The sequence below is a fragment of the Colletotrichum spaethianum genome (assembly GCF_022836535.1).
Source record: "Colletotrichum spaethianum MAFF 239500 DNA, contig07, whole genome shotgun sequence".
Classification (NCBI taxonomy): domain Eukaryota; kingdom Fungi; phylum Ascomycota; class Sordariomycetes; order Glomerellales; family Glomerellaceae; genus Colletotrichum; species Colletotrichum spaethianum.
Window position 1 is genome coordinate 1326140 of NW_026054777.1, and position 18198 is coordinate 1344337.

At 49.4% G+C, this 18198-nt stretch overlaps 8 protein-coding genes across 8 annotated transcripts; 4 read left to right on the plus strand and 4 right to left on the minus strand.

The window, feature by feature from the left end:
* Positions 1 to 894: 894 nt before the first annotated feature.
* On the plus strand, positions 895 to 2710 carry ColSpa_03793 (caffeine resistance protein 5; the record flags this gene model as incomplete). Its single annotated transcript, XM_049270005.1, has 3 exons — positions 895 to 1254; positions 1316 to 1498; positions 1553 to 2710. 3 exons carry the CDS (start codon positions 895 to 897, stop codon positions 2708 to 2710), a joined length of 1701 nt encoding a protein of 566 aa, XP_049125962.1.
* A 1577-nt stretch (positions 2711 to 4287) lies between these two features.
* On the plus strand, positions 4288 to 4695 carry ColSpa_03794 (geranylgeranyl pyrophosphate synthase A; the record flags this gene model as incomplete). Its single annotated transcript, XM_049270006.1, has 1 exon — positions 4288 to 4695. The coding sequence occupies one exon, from the start codon at positions 4288 to 4290 to the stop codon at positions 4693 to 4695; it is 408 nt and encodes a 135-aa protein (XP_049125963.1).
* Positions 4696 to 6837: 2142 nt separating this feature from the next.
* Positions 6838 to 7464, plus strand: ColSpa_03795 (uncharacterized protein; the record flags this gene model as incomplete). Its single annotated transcript, XM_049270007.1, has 1 exon — positions 6838 to 7464. The coding sequence occupies one exon, from the start codon at positions 6838 to 6840 to the stop codon at positions 7462 to 7464; it is 627 nt and encodes a 208-aa protein (XP_049125964.1).
* Positions 7465 to 7564: 100 nt separating this feature from the next.
* ColSpa_03796 (uncharacterized protein) lies at positions 7565 to 8908 on the minus strand (the record flags this gene model as incomplete). The annotated part of the gene is made up of 1 exon (XM_049270008.1): positions 7565 to 8908. One exon carries the CDS (start codon positions 8906 to 8908, stop codon positions 7565 to 7567), a length of 1344 nt encoding a protein of 447 aa, XP_049125965.1.
* A 1232-nt stretch (positions 8909 to 10140) lies between these two features.
* ColSpa_03797 (putative transporter) lies at positions 10141 to 11472 on the plus strand (the record flags this gene model as incomplete). The annotated part of the gene is made up of 5 exons (XM_049270009.1): positions 10141 to 10283; positions 10342 to 10699; positions 10741 to 10816; positions 10874 to 11043; positions 11092 to 11472. The coding sequence occupies 5 exons, from the start codon at positions 10141 to 10143 to the stop codon at positions 11470 to 11472; spliced, it is 1128 nt and encodes a 375-aa protein (XP_049125966.1).
* Positions 11473 to 11987: 515 nt separating this feature from the next.
* ColSpa_03798 (putative lipid transporter atnI) lies at positions 11988 to 13298 on the minus strand (the record flags this gene model as incomplete). Its single annotated transcript, XM_049270010.1, has 2 exons — positions 11988 to 12643; positions 12887 to 13298. The coding sequence occupies 2 exons, from the start codon at positions 13296 to 13298 to the stop codon at positions 11988 to 11990; spliced, it is 1068 nt and encodes a 355-aa protein (XP_049125967.1).
* A 317-nt stretch (positions 13299 to 13615) lies between these two features.
* Positions 13616 to 15084, minus strand: ColSpa_03799 (aspercryptin biosynthesis cluster-specific transcription regulator atnN; the record flags this gene model as incomplete). The annotated part of the gene is given in 2 exon segments (XM_049270011.1): positions 13616 to 15045; positions 15060 to 15084. The coding sequence occupies 2 exon segments, from the start codon at positions 15082 to 15084 to the stop codon at positions 13616 to 13618; spliced, it is 1455 nt and encodes a 484-aa protein (XP_049125968.1).
* Positions 15085 to 16715: 1631 nt separating this feature from the next.
* On the minus strand, positions 16716 to 17930 carry ColSpa_03800 (putative sterigmatocystin biosynthesis P450 monooxygenase stcS; the record flags this gene model as incomplete). Its single annotated transcript, XM_049270012.1, has 1 exon — positions 16716 to 17930. The coding sequence occupies one exon, from the start codon at positions 17928 to 17930 to the stop codon at positions 16716 to 16718; it is 1215 nt and encodes a 404-aa protein (XP_049125969.1).
* Between the last annotated feature and the right edge of the window lie 268 nt (positions 17931 to 18198).

An 18198-nucleotide genomic window follows, 5' to 3' on the forward strand; every position in this document is an offset into this window, starting at 1 on the left:
TAAATACAGAAATATACTAGTGGGAAAGGCAGAGCTACGTTCATTGCTTTCGCCTAATTTCGAGATCTTCTCCTGAGCCTCATTTTGGCATTGTTTGGCAAGAGAACTATAATATGTCTGAAGACAAAAGATTTATAGCTTACAAGTCAACAGCTCTCGTGAGGCTGCTTCCAACAGACCATTCAACATATTCTCTTTCATATGATGACCGTGGAGTAGGACTTGGGGACTGGTTAGACAAATCTCCCACACGTGGAAGTGAGCCAAGATTAGTGCGCTGTTGCGACAAGACACGGAAATCCGCGACAGAAGTAAAAGCATATGGACAACAGTTGTCGGTTTGACACTTTCCGTCGTGCGGACTTCCGTAAAATAGCAAGGTTAAGGCTGGGACGGTCGTGACACGAGCCCAATCGGGGTCTGCACTTCATTTGGTCGAACCCTCCCGCCATCAGCCAAAAAAGGTTTAGATCGCGGCAACAGCATAGGCAAGATTGCCTGCTGGGTTGACTCGAAACCTTCTCCAGGTGCAGGGCAAATACAGCAGCGAGATGATCTGTGATGCTCAAGCTGATTTCTGTGTCGAAACATGTTTCCATACAGACTTCAATTTGCGTATACGGCTGCCCCCCATTGCTAGTGGCACGGCCTTACACCACCGCTTAATTAATCACCACAATGTCCCTAAACCATCTGTCCGGTGCGGTAAAGCGCTTCAAACTTTCGGACGGCTTTCCTGGGGACATATCGTATTTCACAATCAAAGTTCACTGAAGATGGGTGGCCGACAGTGCAAGAGTTTAAAAGTCAGACTTGGTTCCTGTATAAACCAGCAGTCCTACCGATATGTCCACCTAGACCTTGTCCATCCAGACACTGACAACTTCTTCCGCCATGGAGCTTTTCCGAGACACAGCATTTGGACATATTTTACGGTTCGTGACGGGAGGAAAGTTTCATCAGTTGCAGTACTGCGAGGAGCAGAGCCCCGACTCATGGCGCAGGTATATCAGCGAGCAGAAATGTGCAAACACGGTGCGATACGGCCAGGTCAAAAGGACCAAAAAGAACGCCAATAGAAATGAACAAGCAGAGGAAGACAAAAAAACGAATCAAAGCGCCAGTAGTTTAGATTCAGCCCGGACTGTAGTGCCATGTGAGGAGGAAGAGCTTGGCAATGCCAGCAGTACCAGCATCGGCTCCAAAAAAGAGAGGAGCACCCAAATCGTCGAGTTTCTACCAAATGACCCAGAGGTAGGTATCTTCAAATCCCAAAGGCGTCGTTCGCAGCCTAATTTTCAATTAGAACCCACAGAACTGGTCGTTGGTGAAGAAGGTATTCGTGACGTTTCAAGTCTGCCTCTTGACAGCCGGCGTCTACATCGGCTCGGCCATTTACACAGCTGGATTGACGGACGTGATGCAAGTTTTCGGAGTCAGCCAGGTATTCGCATTACTGGGTCTCACGCTCTTCATTGCTGGATACGGTCTTGGCCCAGTAAGTTCGTTTGAAAGTCTTTGACCAGAACAATGTCACTGACTGGCCATACAGATGATCTGGAGCCCCCTCTCTGAGATCCCTCAAATCGGCCGTAACCCTATCTATATTGGTACCCTTTTCCTATTCATTTTACTTCAAATACCTACAGCCATGTCAGTCAACTTCGGTATGCTTCTTGCCTTTCGCTTCATCACGGGATTCGTCGGCTCTCCTGTCCTTGCTACTGGCGGCGCAACGTTGGCAGATATTTGGTCGCCGAAGAAGAGAGCTTATCCAATCGCGTGCTGGGGTATCGCTGCTGTAGCAGGCCCCACATTGGGACCAGTTGTTGGCGGGTTCGCAGCCATGGCGAAAGGCTGGAGGTGGCCCATCTGGGAGTTGATGTGGTTAGGCGGGTTCATTTTCGTCTTACTCTTTTTCTGTCTCCCTGAAACAAGCTCCACAAACATTCTATATCGCCGGGCCAAACGTCTCCGAAAGATCACAGGAAACAACAGTCTTAAGAGCGAACCCGAGGTGATGGCCGAGGGGATGACAGGTAGGGACATTGTCATGATGTGCTTGGTTCGTCCTTTTACGCTTAACTTTACGGAGCCTATGGTTTTCCTTCTCAATCTCTATATCGCCTTGATTTATGGTTTGTTATACATCTGGTTCGAGTCATTTCCAATCGTCTTCACCGGTATTTATGGCTTCAGTGCCGGGTTACAAGGAATTGCCTTCTTGGGCATCTTGGCCGGCGTCTTCGTCGCAATCCCACCCTTCTTCTGGTACCTATATAATTATCTCGAGCCACAATTTGATGGAAATGGGGACATCCAGCCTGAAAAGCGACTTCCGCCCGCATTCGTCGGCGCATTCGCGATTCCAGTCTGTCTCTTCTGGTTCGGCTGGTCAGCAAGACCAGATATTCACTGGATTATGCCTGTTATTGGCTCAGCTTGGTTTAGCATTGGCTCCACGTTTCTGTTCAATTCAGTTCTCAACTATCTGCCCGATGCATACCCGGCTTATGCCGCTTCGGTCCTCGCAGGAAATGACCTATTCAGGAGTGCTTTTGGCGCCGCTTTTCCTTTATTCGCGACTGGTATGTACGAAAAGTTGGGTGTGAGCTGGGCTAGCTCGTTGTTGGGATTCTTGGCTATTATTTTCATCCCCATTCCGTTTGTGTTATACAAGGTAATCTACAGTCTGCCCCAATCATTTTGACTACAAGCGGCTAAAGTCAACAGGTGGGATCAAATCTGCGGAGGAATTACAGCAAGCACGCAAGAAGAGATATTTAACGAGGGATAGTCTGATTATGAGTGTTGGGTGCTTTGGGAAACTCCAACACTCGATAGAGTTATACGGGACGATGATCCATCACTTTCATTCGCTCTTTTTTTCTCTATTTTCCCCCCCATATTCTTCTCCAGCTTGAACAACCATATACTCAGCCTTCGAAACCCGCCCGAGTCCGTTGACAAACAGAGTACCCAAGAATGGCAAATCGATTCGCCTGTCACGTATGGCCGGTAGTATATTTTGAACTTACGTTTTAATGTTGTTTTCTAACATTCTCGCTAAGTGTCGTTTATAGTAACATCTTCTCATCACAGTTGAAGTCATGGATTCATAGAATTATTTCATCTATTGCAAAACAGGCCTTCCTCACTTGAGAAACTTGCTAACTTTTTATTCGGGGTTCCCTCATGGCAGCGAGTCATGGCTCTTCAAGCTTACCTCCTATGCCCAGGGACTTGTGTTTCCGTTTCTTTGGCATCGCCTTGTCTCTTGAGAAATATATCCTGCTGGGACTCTCAATCAATTTTGGTGTAGCGTTGTCATCTCGCACAAATGTAGACGCGCCAAACATTTCTAATTAGTGCGCCAGCTTAGCCTTGAACACGCTATTTGGGCATATTCTGGGACTAAGTAAGTCATGTATTTATCAAGATTCGCAACTAGCGTAAGATGCAACCTGTTTAATTGGCGAGGCAAATTGGGCGTTGAAGACGCTTCGTGAAGGGAATAAGGAGGCAGAGCAAATATTGGTGATTCAACAAACAAAGCGCACTTCCTAGTAGAGAAAGCAGCTTTACAATGTTGATTATTGCTTCGATACTCGCCTGACAAGGATTTACCTGCTTCGTGACGGCTCTGGTCTTAACTGCGAAACTACATTTTTGACTTTGCCTAGTCCGTGGTTCAACACCTGATAATGCAATAAGAGTGATAGAAACAAAAGTGAGACGTTGCGAGGCAAAGCTCTAATGGCATAAAGTAACAGCGCTTTTCAGAGATACGCCAGGAGCCTACTCATCACATAATTAAACGAAACATTCTAAACATCAGGTTGTGGGAAAATAATATGCCCAGATTCCGTAGGATAATTAATATCTAGATCTTTTTCTCTTTTTGGCACTGGGTCATCCATTGCTAGATGATCCGTATACTTGTAACATGTGGAACCGAGTCCTTAAATCTATCCCAACATTCATCTGAGCTGTTTTGTTGCCCTGGAAGACATCAATTGTGCCCAATGTCCAGGGCTCTTCGGAAGCAGTGCCAAAGAAGTTACCTCTTTACTGTTGTTAGCCTTATGTGCATTTTCGGTTTGGACCAAAAAACAACGGAAGTAAGGCTGGGTCTCTGATCCCAGTTACAATCCTCTGCTTTGAGTTCCAAGTCGAAATGCCATATAAGCTTTGCCAAGAACATGCGCATCATGGACCCTGAGCCCTCTCAAAGATAGGAATTTTGTCTGTGACACTCTGGTGTTTATGGTCAGTCGGTTCTTTCAAATGAGAGACGACTATCTCAACCTTAACCCTCGCGAGTATAGCACTCAGAAGGGTTGGTGCGAAGATTTGGACGAGGGCAAGTTTTCCTACCTTATCATCCACTGCCTTCAAAACAGCCCTAAGTTCCGCGATCGCATCATGGGCTTCTTCCGGCAAAGAACTGGCTGCATAGGGCCGATGCCAGCTATTGGGAAAGTTCAGATCATTGAGTACCTGCAAGAGACTGGCAGTTTCACCGCTTGCTGGGAGTTGTTGAACTCACTAGAGGATGACATTGAGAACGAAATCAAGAGGCTAGAAGAGAATACAGGAGAGAAAAACCCGCTGATGCATCTTTTGTTGAAACTGCTTAGTGTCAAGACAGAGAAGCCAGATGGAAAGGCGGTCGTCGCGCCTGCCGGACTTTAATAACGGTTCCAAGCAGGGACAACAATGGGATTAGACACAATGGAAATATAAGCAATGGTTGTTGGTTGCATGGCGTTATAGAAGACAAACGTTCGTCATATTAAGAATATTCTTGGCTGTGAAGGAGCATTTGCCGGTAGGTACTTACATGGGGCGTATACTTGTTACAATTGGAGAGTCTAAGTTGGGGTAACAGGGGTTGCCAAACTATCACTTACGTAGCATCCTTCATAATCCATCAGCTTAGCTTAGCCTAGCTGGGCAATAATCCCACTAATGTAGTGTCTGCCGATATCTTATCAGCAGCACCGTCCGAAATGCGGAGAACCTGGAACGTCTTCCCTCGGGCAACTCGGCCTCGATTGTATGAAGCTTTCCTTTACAACACTTGCCTAGAGACTAACAAGAACGAGGAATCACGCCGCCTGCTTCTCATTGCTGATATGTAGACAGGTTATGGGTCCGTTGCACTCATCAGTGGAGTCCCCTGCCGAGCGTCGGCGTCGACGCCGCAGAGTTCCGGAGGCAGTCCGAAAGAGAGCACAGCGCGCGTGCGATCGCTGCAAGACACGCAAGAACAAATGCGTCGAGACCGATTCAGGCATATGCGTAAGATGTATCCAAGGTTCACATCCGTGTCGATTTGATCGTGAGCGAAGTGTCCAAGAGCAAGTCACCGCAAGGTGCGGGCCACCGACGACGACTCCGAATGAGTCGACAACCTTGACAAGACTAGACAATGCTGCCGCGAATCGTAGCGAGGATCTAAGTTACAATGTCAGGGACGAGTTTTCGCCACCAACTAGTGCACCCTCCGAGGCTTTCATGTGGCCACGATTCCTCTCCCGTCTCCGAGACGCCTTCTGTCTTGACTCTCACCCGATACCAGAAGAGCGGGATACAACAGGACTGCAAATTGGACATCAAGATTCATCATCATCTGACCCTACGGAAATTTCACGGGTTAAAAATGCCATCAAGAGGTTTCCTCCCCGGGCCGTTGCTGACTTCTTGGTCTCCGTATGCATTGCTTACGGAACGGATCTCTTTTTCTACTTTGATCAGGCCTATTTCGCAGCAGAACTGGATCAGTTTTATGATGATCCTGCCTCAGCACTTCGATTTGACACCAGCTTTATTTGCCTTAGCTTGGCGATATTCGCTTTGGGGAGCCAATGGACGGCTCTGGCCCGGCCAGAAGACTCGCGCGATACCAGCCACAGGGATAACCAAAAGTCTGATCCTGGCCACATCTTCTACAACCAGGCTCGCATTTTGACATCATATATGATAGAACGGTCGTGTATAAGGTCCGTCCAGGCGATGTTTATCCTCGGCGTATATCTCATGCCAGCGAGCGCTATCAACGCCTCATATGTCTACATGGGACTGGCGTTGCGTAAAGCGCTTGCCATTGGACTGCATCAAGAACCTGACGACCTAGCCTTGAGCTCGGAAGAAAAAGAGATCCGGAGAAGACTGTGGTGGTCTATATATTCACTGGAGAGGTTAGTCTCACTTCAATATTATATGAAATCTCAATCTGATCATTCCAGGACTGTGACAATAAAAGTCAACCGGCCACGATCTATCAGCCAGGACATCATTTCTGTTCGCCTACCTCGGCCCGTACCCCGAGACTCTACCCAACGGTTCGACAATGTTCAACATCAAATAGCGAACGCAAATTTTGTTCTGATCATTGACAAGCTCTCACAGCCTGCGTAAGTCAACACTTATCGTGTTAAACTACAATTTGTCTCTGACACGCCCGTCAGCGCATGGTCACGAACTAACCAAGTTCACTCGGATTCGGATCATCCCAAGTCTATGGAAAACGCCCAGCTATCTCTCAAACAGTGGAAAAAAGATTTACCACCCCTTATCAGCTTTTCAAACGTCGACTCCAAGTCCCCCGGCTACCGGGCAGTCTTCCATCTTCACCTTAACTACCATTTTGCCTGGATAGATATGGGCAAAGTTTCTGTTGTTACCGTTGTAAGAGCACGGCTTCGCACGGTCTTTCGCCCCAGCGACGAGCCTCAACATCTCAGCAAGGACGTCAGACAAGCGTCCGATAACTGCATAAAAGCAGCCAAGAAGATGATCTCGCTCTTTGAAGGCTTGTCTCGCAGTGGCAATATGGCGCGTTTCTCATTTACGGACTTCCAGGGCTGCAGCATTGCCACGATCATCGTTTTGCTTGCCGGCATCCTGCACCGTGACTCAGGATATGAGGGCCGCGTGGCATTTGGACTGGATTGTCTCCGCCAAATGGCATGCGGTAGAAATCCCACAGCGCGAACGGGAGTCCGATTTGTCGAGGCTTTGCAGTCTATCACAAACGAAGCGAGGTCCAAGCTGTTGGCCACGGATCTGGGGCCAGAAAACAGGCCTGGCGCTTCAGCAGGAGAAGCAGACGAATACGGGCGTTGGGCTGAATGGCTTGCCAACGCTGAAACAATCCACGACTTATCGAGTGATGAATCCGATTTGGAGCAGGCTGAAGAATCGACATGCAACGCTGTGAATGCCCCCACTATGCAACAGACCCCATGGGACGAGGCGGCAGCGTTCCAGCTTCAAGATATATCGGCTTCGGGATTCGATCTAGTAATGGATCAATCAGCGGCCCCAAATGGCCAGAACATGATGGCCAGTCTGTCTGCAGAGGATACCTGGTTGCCCTCATTTACTTGGAACGACGACCATATGCAATTAATGGGGTTGGCCGGCATGGACATTTTGGACTTCACGGACCTATTCTAGGCGTCGATAACGAAGCAAATAGAATTGAAGTCAATCAACTCTACTGTTTTATTTGCCTGACTATCAGGGTTCTTGTCGTGAACTACTTTTGTCCGGCAATTCATAGCGCTGGCTTAATCCTAACCGGCACTGCAGCATCCTCTACTATGCCATTCCAGCGACTCTTGTAAATCCTTCCTTCCTTGATCACTCCAAGAACGTGTGCTTCAGGGTCATCAAAGATGGATACATTCTCAGCTGGGTTGGCGTCGGTGATGACAAGATCCGCCTCAAATCCCACCTTGATTTGTCCCAGTGAGTTTTCCCTACCAACCATCTTGGCAGGATTGATAGTTGCACTTTGCAACACAGCCAATGATGGGAGAGCTTTCCCGCGCAAACTAAACTCAAAGGACTGCGCTGCGCTAAGTGGACCGAGGAGATCAGTACCGAAGCAGATCGTAACGCCCGCGTCGTATGCCGTTTTGAGTGCAATGAGGCCTGCATGAAGCACTTCCTCGTTTTTTGACATCGACTCCGGCGGCAAATACCCTTTCCATTTCGGCGACGCCATCTGTGCGTATGTTATGAGTGTCGGTGTCAGATAAACCCCCTTTTGCGCCATAATCTTCGCCGTGGAAGCGTCAACGAAGTTTCCATGCTCAATACCTCGCACTCCGTTGTCGATACAGTGCCTGATAGCTTTCGCCGTGTATGCATGTGCCGTGACATATGTGCCGGCGTTTTCAGCGCATTCGACCATTGCTTGAATCTCAGCATCAGTGAATTGGAGGTGGTCTATCCGATCAGTTGGTGTTGAAACGCCACCAGAGCCCATGATCTTGATGAAGTCCGCGCCGCCGCGAATCTCCTCGCGCACAGCGGTCATGCACTCCGGAACACCATTGCAGAGCCTTCCGAGGCCATTCGTCGAGCCCCCGCAACACTCGCCATGGTCATGCACGCCACGAATGTCGCCGTGACCGCCTGCTTGCGACAGCGCATGTCCCGCAATGAAGACTCTTGGGCCATGAAAGACGCCATCGTCAATGGCCTCCTTCAAAGCCTGTTGCGCACCCCCGCAGTCACGTACGCTCGTGAAGCCTCTGTGCAGCATTTGTGCGCAAACATATGGTTGGCGGAGAAGCGAGACATCGTTTGAGTTCCCAAAAGCCTTGGAGAGGTCGCCAAAACCTGGGACAGCTACAAGATGGACATGGGCGTCGATGAGACCTGGACAGATAAACTTGTCCGTGCAGTCAATTGCCTCAAAGCCTTGTTTCTCGGCGGCGGCAATGACTGGATCTGTGGACTCTCGTATGGCATCGATGAGACCATCTTTGAGTTGCACTGCCACGTTGGGACGGAGAGAGCCGTCTGTAACATCGACAATGGTAGCGTTTGTTAGGATGTATCGCCGGATGGGAGCGCGCAGCCAGGGTTTGAGGTCTGCTTCGGTCACCATGTTTAATGTTGAGCTGGCTTGAACCGTGCCAAGATGCGGGAGAAGGAATGAACTAGGGAGAACCAAAGATCTGGCAATTCAGGCGACGCCAACATCGTTTATTGGATTGGTGAAAAGAATCATCCAGCCTTTCCAAAGCTGTTTATTTATCCGATTGGCTTTGTTCTCGGAGGAAACGTCACCCTGAGACTTGTAAGCCACTAAAGCTACTCAGACGTGACGATATCGGATACATGTACCTCTATCATCGGAAAACCGACCGCACAGAGCCATGTTGCCGATGCCGGCATCGGGTATCTGTCCTAACGCAACTCCGCCATCGGGAATTTGGCCTGCCCCACCTTCATATCATCGCTATCATTGACAGTTAGGGCCTATCGCAGGATTTTGGAGGCAATGTTGATAATGCATCTTTGGTGCGGGGAACAGGAATGCAATCCCGGGTTGATAGGTGACCACAGCGCGTGGCTTGTGGATACGTTTTAAAGCCGGCACTTCTGCTCTTCTTCAATGTTGTGAAGGGCAGTCCCCTCTATGGGAACTTGGAAGAATATCAGTCAACTACAGCTTAGAATTCAACGATACAATGAGTTCTTCCGGCGATGCTGATGCGATGAGCAAACGACGAGACGACAACCCCCACAAGAGAGTGTAGAAGAGAAGAGTGGACAAGTCGTCGACTTAGAAGACGGGTATACCCCCGAAGAGGAAAAGGAAGTGTTGCGCAAGATCGACCTTGCGATCATGCCCATGGTACGAAAAAGGATTACTCTTGGCAATCATCAATCCTCAGTTAGACTAACAAGAAAGAAAGATGTGCTTTGTTTTCTTCTTGCAGTATTTGGATAAGCAAAGTCTCAGTTACGCTAGTGTGGGTTCCTCTGTTCCCGAGCAAGCTGCAATTGAAGAACTGTATTCACAAGGACCATAGGTATTCGGCCTGATCACGGACCTCAATTTGACCAGCACCCAATACTCTTGGTGTTCGTCCATCTTTTACGTTGGTAAGTAACTTTGTAGTAGACCCTGTCGAGTTCAACCCCCGACACTTACCTGTGTTAAGGTCAATTGGTATCCGAGTACCCATTCATCTACCTGATGAGCAGGTTTCACCTAACGAAGTTTGTCGGAATAACAATGTAAGCAGCAGCAACTTTACCACACTACCAGAGTCTAGCAAATCTGACTGACAAATTCCTTTGGGCTTCAGTGTGATCTGGGGCATCATTTGCATGTGCCTCGCTGCGCCGACCAACTACGCCGGCTTCGCCGCCGTCCGATTTCTCCTCGGATTTGCCGAAGGGGCTGTATCCCCAGCGTTCATCACGATCACCAGTATTTGGTACCGAAGTAATGAGCACGCTCTCCGAACAGCGTAAGCACCTCGCTTATATATAGCGGGTTTCATGCGCTGCAGACTGACACGGCGTTAGACTGTGGATCACCATGAATGGCGTTGCCCAGATATGTGGTTCCCTGCTTATGTACGGCATCGCCAAAAACACCTCGCTCACTCTCGCCCCGTGGCGAACACTCTTCCTTGTCTGCGGTGCCATCACCTCTGCGGCGGGCGTCATGTTCTATCTCTTCATGCCTAACGGCCCTAAAGATGCCTGGTTCTTGACAGTCCGCCAGAAGCAGGTTCTCTCCTTGCGTATGGCCAAGGACCGTGAAGGAGGCGACAAGACGTCGTTCTCAATGACACAACTTAAAGAGGCAGCTCTGGATATCAAGACATGGTTCGTATTCTGGTTTGGAGTCTTGGTGACAATGCAGTCCCCAGTTCTTACAGTGAGTACATCTTTCGCGGGATGTGCGGACCGGTCTAACAGTTCCAGTTCGCATCACTTGTCATCAACAACATTGGATACGACAAATACGAAACCATGTTATATACTGCTCCTTCAGGTGAGTAATGTTTCCAATCTGCCATCCAGAGTTTCCACTGATTCAGCCGCATGGAAGGTGCTGTCCAAATTGGAATGCTATGGATTGGCGTCTGTGGCTGCATGCTGTTCCCTCGAAATCGAACTCTTGTGGCCTTGGTTCTAATCTTCCCACCGCTTGCGGGAAACGTGCTTCTGATGAAGCTCTCTACTGATTCAGGATGGGGCATGATAGCTGCCTCCTGGATTGTGAGTCTCTCTGCTCCAACAACCGCCATCAGTACTGACAAGGTTTAGTCATCATGTATCACTGCGGTTTGGTCCATCCTTCTCTCTCTGACCGCTTCCAATGTCAAGGGCAATACCAAGCGCGCCATAGTCAATGCCATGTTCTTCGTTGGCTACTGCGCTGGTTGCATTGGTGCCCCACAACTCTGGACTAAGAAACCACGATACTTCAACGGTGTCGTCACAGCTATCGTCACTTGGTGCCTTTTGTTTGTTGAAATCGTGTTATATCGGTACCTTTGCGCAAGGGATAACTCAAGAAGAAATGCCGATCTTTCTGAAGGACAGTCCACCCAACAAGCCCACGGGGAGATCATCTTGGATGCTGGGGGTGCCCCTGATAGTGATCTAACAGACAAGCAAGACAAGGCGTTCAGATACAGCATATGAGCAAGGGCAAGATAGCGGCCCGATTTTAGAGCCTTGGGAAGATTGAAGAAATCTTGAATACTGGTTACGCAAATTTGGAGATCAGACCGATACAAGTGCCATGGATCAGTTAGGAGGGCCTTGAACTAAGGAACAATCAGTAATCTGCTGCTTGTAGTTCCGCGTTCTATGCCTGTCATTCGTAATGGAGGATTTTGGTTCAGGCAGCAAATATGGGTAGGCTCTAATCATCAGGACAGTTGGAAAGCGTATTCAACACGGGGGGAAATAGATTCGATGAAAAGCTGTCTATATATGCTGGTACAACCGAATGCCTTATTCATCCACACAGCTAAGAAAATGAACCTGTTGACTGCGGCTTCCTGCTCAATTGCATCCGTAGATTATATCTACAGTTCAATGAAACTATGCCATCTTAGAAATGTACGAAACCCTGTGATGGTCCACAGTACACGATTTCAGTGTAAAACGGACTTCACACTTTGTTTGTTGATACTATACAAACCAGGGCATTTTCAAGGACTTGAAGGCCTCCTTCTGGTAAGCTCTTGCTCATCGACATCTTCTTTTAAAGGAATTCTCCCGTTTCTCCTCGCAAATCCACTCCTTATCGTCGAGAAGAGCCCTGGCATGTCCGATCCCGGGCCATTCATGACTGCTGCGGGATGCATTGAATTGAACACCGCGATAGCAAGGAACATTGGTAGAGCTTCCAGAACGTAAAAATACGCTTCGTGGGTAATAAGGGCGTTGTCAATGCCGTGTCCAGATGAAAACTCGATCAGACGGTAGACAATTCTGACGGTGATCATGCTGAGGGAGAAGTATAACGCCCACATGAGCGGCTTCCAGGGTTGGGGTGACGTCCCAACAAGTTTCTCCATCCTCTGAAGCTCGAGTTGAAATTTCATAGTCAAACCAACAAAGAGGAGGATGAAGAACTCCTGGAGGCCAATGCCGCCCATGTATATGTGAATCGCCTTCATCTGTTCTGCAGGCGGGGCCGTCGGCCCAGCCAACGAGCCACCCGCCAGTTGCACGGCAAAGGAGACGATGTCGAGGCCAATAAATATAGCAGCGAAGGTCGAGGCCGGAATATGAAGAAGAGAACGCGATGGATGGAAGAAATAGATCATTCGACCGAGAGTCATGTATGCAAAGGCGTTAACCCCTGTAGCATGTTAGTTCCGGTCCAGAACAGCGGGAACTGTCAACATTCAACTCACAAATGGGCGCAAGCAAGACAAATATCTGGAAGACAAGGTAGATGCCATTACTTTGTTGTTGTTTGCTGCTTGCAGCTCGAAAGACGAATGCTATAGTCTCCCAGATGCTCGCCATGATAATAACCCAGCACCATCTCTGATTTCTCGTCAGCCTGTACATTGCGCTAGTAGAAGCTGTCGAGACATACGGACCTTCTTGTGCTTGGCAGCCTGCCAGATATGAACGGCAGTCAAAAGCCCAAAAAGCACCGCAAACACCAAGGCCGCCACAAAGCTGGGATAGTAGTTCCAAATGGCACCGCATTCGCCGGGTGGGACGTAGCCGTTGGCGTCTGGCTCAATGGTTTGGATGCACGTTGGGATGGCAATTTCGATGGTTTTGGCGGGGATGTTGACATACCCATTTGTCACACCGGGAATTGTGATGTGTTTTGTTGTGATGAAGTCGCCGGTTGGTGATGCCGATAGTGTGGAAGAAACTAATGCGTCTTGTCGTTCGTTCACAAACCCCGGCAGAGTTGGCGTGGGTGAAGGACCTGAAGGTAAGACGAGGGCAAAGGTTGGGATGGCTGCAACCAAGATGGTACAAGAGAATCGCATGGTGACGAAAGTAAAATAATTGAGATGCGTAACAAGGTTGGTTTAAATAGCTTCAGATAGTACTCGATGCTCCAAATTCTAGTTCCACGTCTGATCTGCTCGTTCTTATAAGTGAAGTTTTCGAGACTCTGCCCATATCGTTTATCACGCTGCCTGGCGATGCACAGCCCCTAGTTTCGCTTCTTTACATAAAGATGCGATCTGACCAATGGCAGCTCGACATGGGAACAGCGCTAGTTGATGGTAGCAACACGGAATGACCTGCACACAGCAATCAGAATTGGCAAGACATATGGGCTTGTGGTCAAAAATAGTAATCAGGGCTTGCGCCTCAATTGCACCGAAAACCATTCTTCTCTGACCGTGACAGGCCCTTCTGGTTCTCTCAGTAGGAGAGCGACCTTCTTCCACACCGTAACTACGCCATCGCTACCAGTTATTACGCGTGTCTCATGTTGGACCGCGGAGTCCTTGATACGCCGCTCCTCTGGAGGCAGCGTTCCGTCGTCAATTACATCCGCGGTATCCCCATCCAGATCAAATTGCAAGCCGTGCTCGAACTTGATCATCTGGCCAACGAAAGCCGTGACAGTACGAAGCTCCCACAGATTTTCCTTTCCATGGGCGAGCGCCTTCATCAATTGCATTGCTTTCGCCCGCAGACTCAGTGAGCGGCATTTGATGAGAATGAACGCCAGTAGGGGGGTGAAGCCCATCTCAAACGTGAACTTGGCGCGAGGATACTTGTTCCACATTGATCGCAATATGGCTTCAGCCTGTCCCGCAAGTTCTAAGATGTCGCGGAACTTCTCCATATGTAGGTCATACACTGTCTCTCCGCGAGAGAAGCATGTGTCGATCCATATTTTGCCGAGAAGGTATTTTGATTCATGCAGGCGCTCGACGATAGCTTCTCGCATGGCACCAAACTTGCATTTCTGAGTCGTCTTTCTCTTCTTGAATACTTGGAAACCAGTTAACCAGGCGTCGAGTGCGGCGTCAATATCGTTTCGCTCTTGCAGTGCAGATGCGTCCGGTTCAGGAGAGTTCTCGTCCCCAAGCCTGTACTCATCCGCCGTTCGGATGAAGCGGATGGTCCGTACGATTAACGGGTCCAGCGCTGCCTGAACTTCCAGCAGACTACAGAATGGCGGGTTCGGGGCAGGGCACGGCGTCGCAATGGCTGGGAAGGTTTCTGGACTGACCCCAAAAAAGAAAGGGAAAACACCAAGGCGGCAGAATGCTGGTTCCAGGTAATTTTTTGTGAAAGTCGACTTTAATTTGACGCCATTGAGGATGTTGATGCCGTGTCGGCAGTGATCAATGGCCCCTTGGCACTGACCGCGAAGCATATCAATGCAAACGAAGAGAATGCACACGAAAAGCACCGTCTCCTGATTACTCGTAGTCCTTAGATGTTTGATGGCTTTGTTGTAGTGGGCGACTGCAAAGGCATCATTCTCGCTAGACAGATCCATGCCCTCATTGAACTTTTCGTAAAGTGAGCTGATGGCCAATGCAGCATGTTTCGCGGCGGGCTCTTGATGAGAGATCTGGGGAACAAGGTGCGTCCAGAAGTAACTATCAAGAAGCCCCGCCAAAGCGGGAGCAACGTCGCTGCGGAAGAAGGCCAGACCCCGAAGCTCGGTATCCGGTGCCGTCTGGGTCGGCGGCGGACGTACGTGGAGCAGCTGAGGCCATGAATACGTTCCCGTCGGCGGTGTTACATAGCCATCGCATTTTCTGCCTGTGCTGACACACCTGTTGCAGGCTGGACGCGCTTCATCGCACTTGACTCTACGGATTCTGGGGCCAATAAGCCACTGCTTGAGGAGAAAAAGCGAAGCAGATCGCCGTGGCGTAATCCAAGGGGAAGAGCGGGCGATCACTTACTTGCATGTAATGCACCCCGTTTTCACCTTTGCTACACCAAGTCGTGCCATCTGGGGTGGAGGAGCTGTTACGGGCAGGGCTAGAGTCCGCGTTGCTGATCAGCCCTAACAGGCGTGTTTCTCCTATCTCGTAAGAATGCGAGGTAGGCTTTCGACGGGCTCAAGGACACGAAGGGTGGCCGTTAGGTTTTACAAGTATCAGGAAACGAGAGCCTCAAGTATGAGCTTGGGCACTATCAACGAACACGTTGAACATGAACTCCGAGCAAATTACATGACGTGCCGTTTGACGGTCTTTGTTTCAGACCGGCGTGGAGGAAGATGAGAGGCAGCAATAGCATCCTGGGTAGAAGCGACCGCTACCACTTGGACATCGGGGCGCAAAGACAAACTACTGCGTAAGCCCCGAATCCCTTAGGCATAGACCCGCTTCGAGTGGGGCAAATGCGACCTGGCCAATCGGCTGCCGCGACTGTGAAATAAGGTGTGGTAAGAAAGTGCTTATGTAAGTCTTCCCCCTCTTTCTCCTACGCGTCAATGTCATCTCAAGATCTCAGCACAGCCCCTAGCGTTGACGCCTCATCAACTATGGGTACATCAGTGTCAGGATTGACAACTTCCAGTTCTAGGAGCATACCCATATTGCAGTTGCGTTTGTATCAGTAGAGACTCATCATAGATGAAGTGCCTGGAACTTAATGGCATCAACTACGAAGTTGACAACTATAACTGTATTTATTAGGTACCATCAACAAACCGGACAGCGGCTGATGGACTTCGGGAACAAGTCCTAGATTGAGTTGCAGCTGGCTGTGCTATAACCTTCGTTAGCGCCCGTTTGTGAAGACGCCACTAAGACTGCGGCCTACGATCGGCACCACCGGAATCGCGAACTCCAAGAGGCCAAAGCACGAACCTGCATGAGCTAGGCTTGACTATGTCATCGGATGGAACGAATGACAAGTCTTCAACGCGATTCTACGACAAAATTTTGGCTCCTATGCCAAAGTTTACTTCTACCTATCTGAAAGGAGGTATCGAGCGGTGCTAAGTTCAAATTTCATGCACGGCGGTTTTACTTGCAGCCAGGCATGCTCGAGTCGTAATCACCCTTCATATTCAGCCGCTCGACCAACGTATCTTATGGAGACCGTATACCCATAAGTTACTATTCTCCTAGTTGTTTTGCTCAACAGAGAGGTGGTCTACTTCTGCGGTTTCATTCACTAAATGTACGGCAAATTATGGGATACTGCCAGGCTTCTGAGGACACCGAGCCCTTGCTTTCCACGCTCCACTCTTGTCAAAGCAAGTCAACTTGAGTCGGCACATCGTTAAGATTTCTGCCAGAGTCTCACATGAACTGGCATACCATCGTTGATGTGTGGAGTGCCCTTGTCAAGTTGGTAGCACCGATCGCCCTCGACAACAACCTTGGATCCGGGCTGGTTCCTTTTACAACGGTAAAGACGGTCAGCAAGTGCTTAAGAGCCGCGACGGAACATGGAGATTTGCGGGTGGGAGCTCACTTCTTTGTATCCCACTCGTCCCAAGCACAGTCGACTTCAATCTCTCTTGCCATGAACACCAAGACCAATTTCATTTCCGTCATAGCGAGCTCCTGCCCGATGCAATTGCGGCTGCCGATACCGAACATCCTCCATGAATGTTTCTTCGGATGCAATGGATCGTCCTCACTTGTGGTCATCCACCGTTCCGGTATAACCTCCTTGGCACGGGGCCACAGCTCATTGGAGCGGGATCGCGAGCGGATGCCATCCCAGAGTACGAATCCATCAGTTGGGTAGCGATCTCCAGTATCCCTGTCGACTATATGATAATGCGATTGACCGTCTCGCAGAGACGTCGGACCAGGGTATAGACGCAGCGCTTCTTTGATGATTCCGCCCGTGTAAATAAGAGAGTTGAGCAGGTGCGGTGACTGTTTAAGCACTTCAATCGTCTCCGCAGTGTCTTTACCAAGAATCTCGTCGTGTTCAGCGCGTAGCTTGCGCCCGACTTCTGGGTTTTTAGCTATACAATGTAGCACCCAGCAAAGAGCCGTCGCCGTGGTATCATGACCGGCGAACATGAATAGCTTGAGTTGGGATACAACGGTGTCGACAAATAGTTGGTCCGTAAGAGGCGCCCTCTCGTCACCAGCCACGCCAGTTAATACTGGTTTCAATGCTAGGTCTATAACGGTTTTGCAAGAGATCTTCCGAGTTTTTGTCTCGCTCAAACACCGTTCGATGGAAGGCAGCAGTTCGCTGTGCATGACACGTCTATTCCTAGCAATGGCTGACAGTCGCCAAGGACTATACCATTTCCACACCATAACGATGTTGAGCAAAAGAATAAACCGCGAGATCTGGTCCATAAAGTGGCTCTTGAATCTGCTCGGCCCGGCAGTCTGCTCGTTGAGCTCAATTCCAAGGACTGCTCGGCCAATGACGTCGATGGTCAAATTTGTCGTCAGACCCTCGAGGGGGAAAACGCTGCCCCAGACTCCATCGATACCAGCTCGCTTTCGCACGATGTCGGTGAATACTTGGACGTCCTTGATCATGCCGGGGACGAGAGATAATACGTTCTTATTGCTAAAGCTCGGATTGAATCTTGCACGCCACGTCTTCCACTCGTCGCCTTCCAAACTGACCAAGTCTAGGTTATCGGTAAGCGGTGCGATGGTTGACTTGATGAGGTGGCTACGTGGGAGGCTCGGATCGGATACAAACATGCCTGCGGTTTCTGGATCTGTGGCAAGGATGCTAGGCGGTCCCATCGGCCACATATCAACGTAGAACACAGGAGGGCAGGACGTCCGTTCGGGGAACAGTATTTGCCAATTCTCAAAGATGGCTTGGACAAAGTAGTTGGGATGACTGTCTCTCGGGAGATAAGAAGTGAGCTTGGCTAGGATTCGAAGATGGCCGAACAGAAATGAGTGAGGCATCATCGGCTTGTGGTGAGTTAGCAAATCCTGGGTAACATTGCCCTGATTCAAG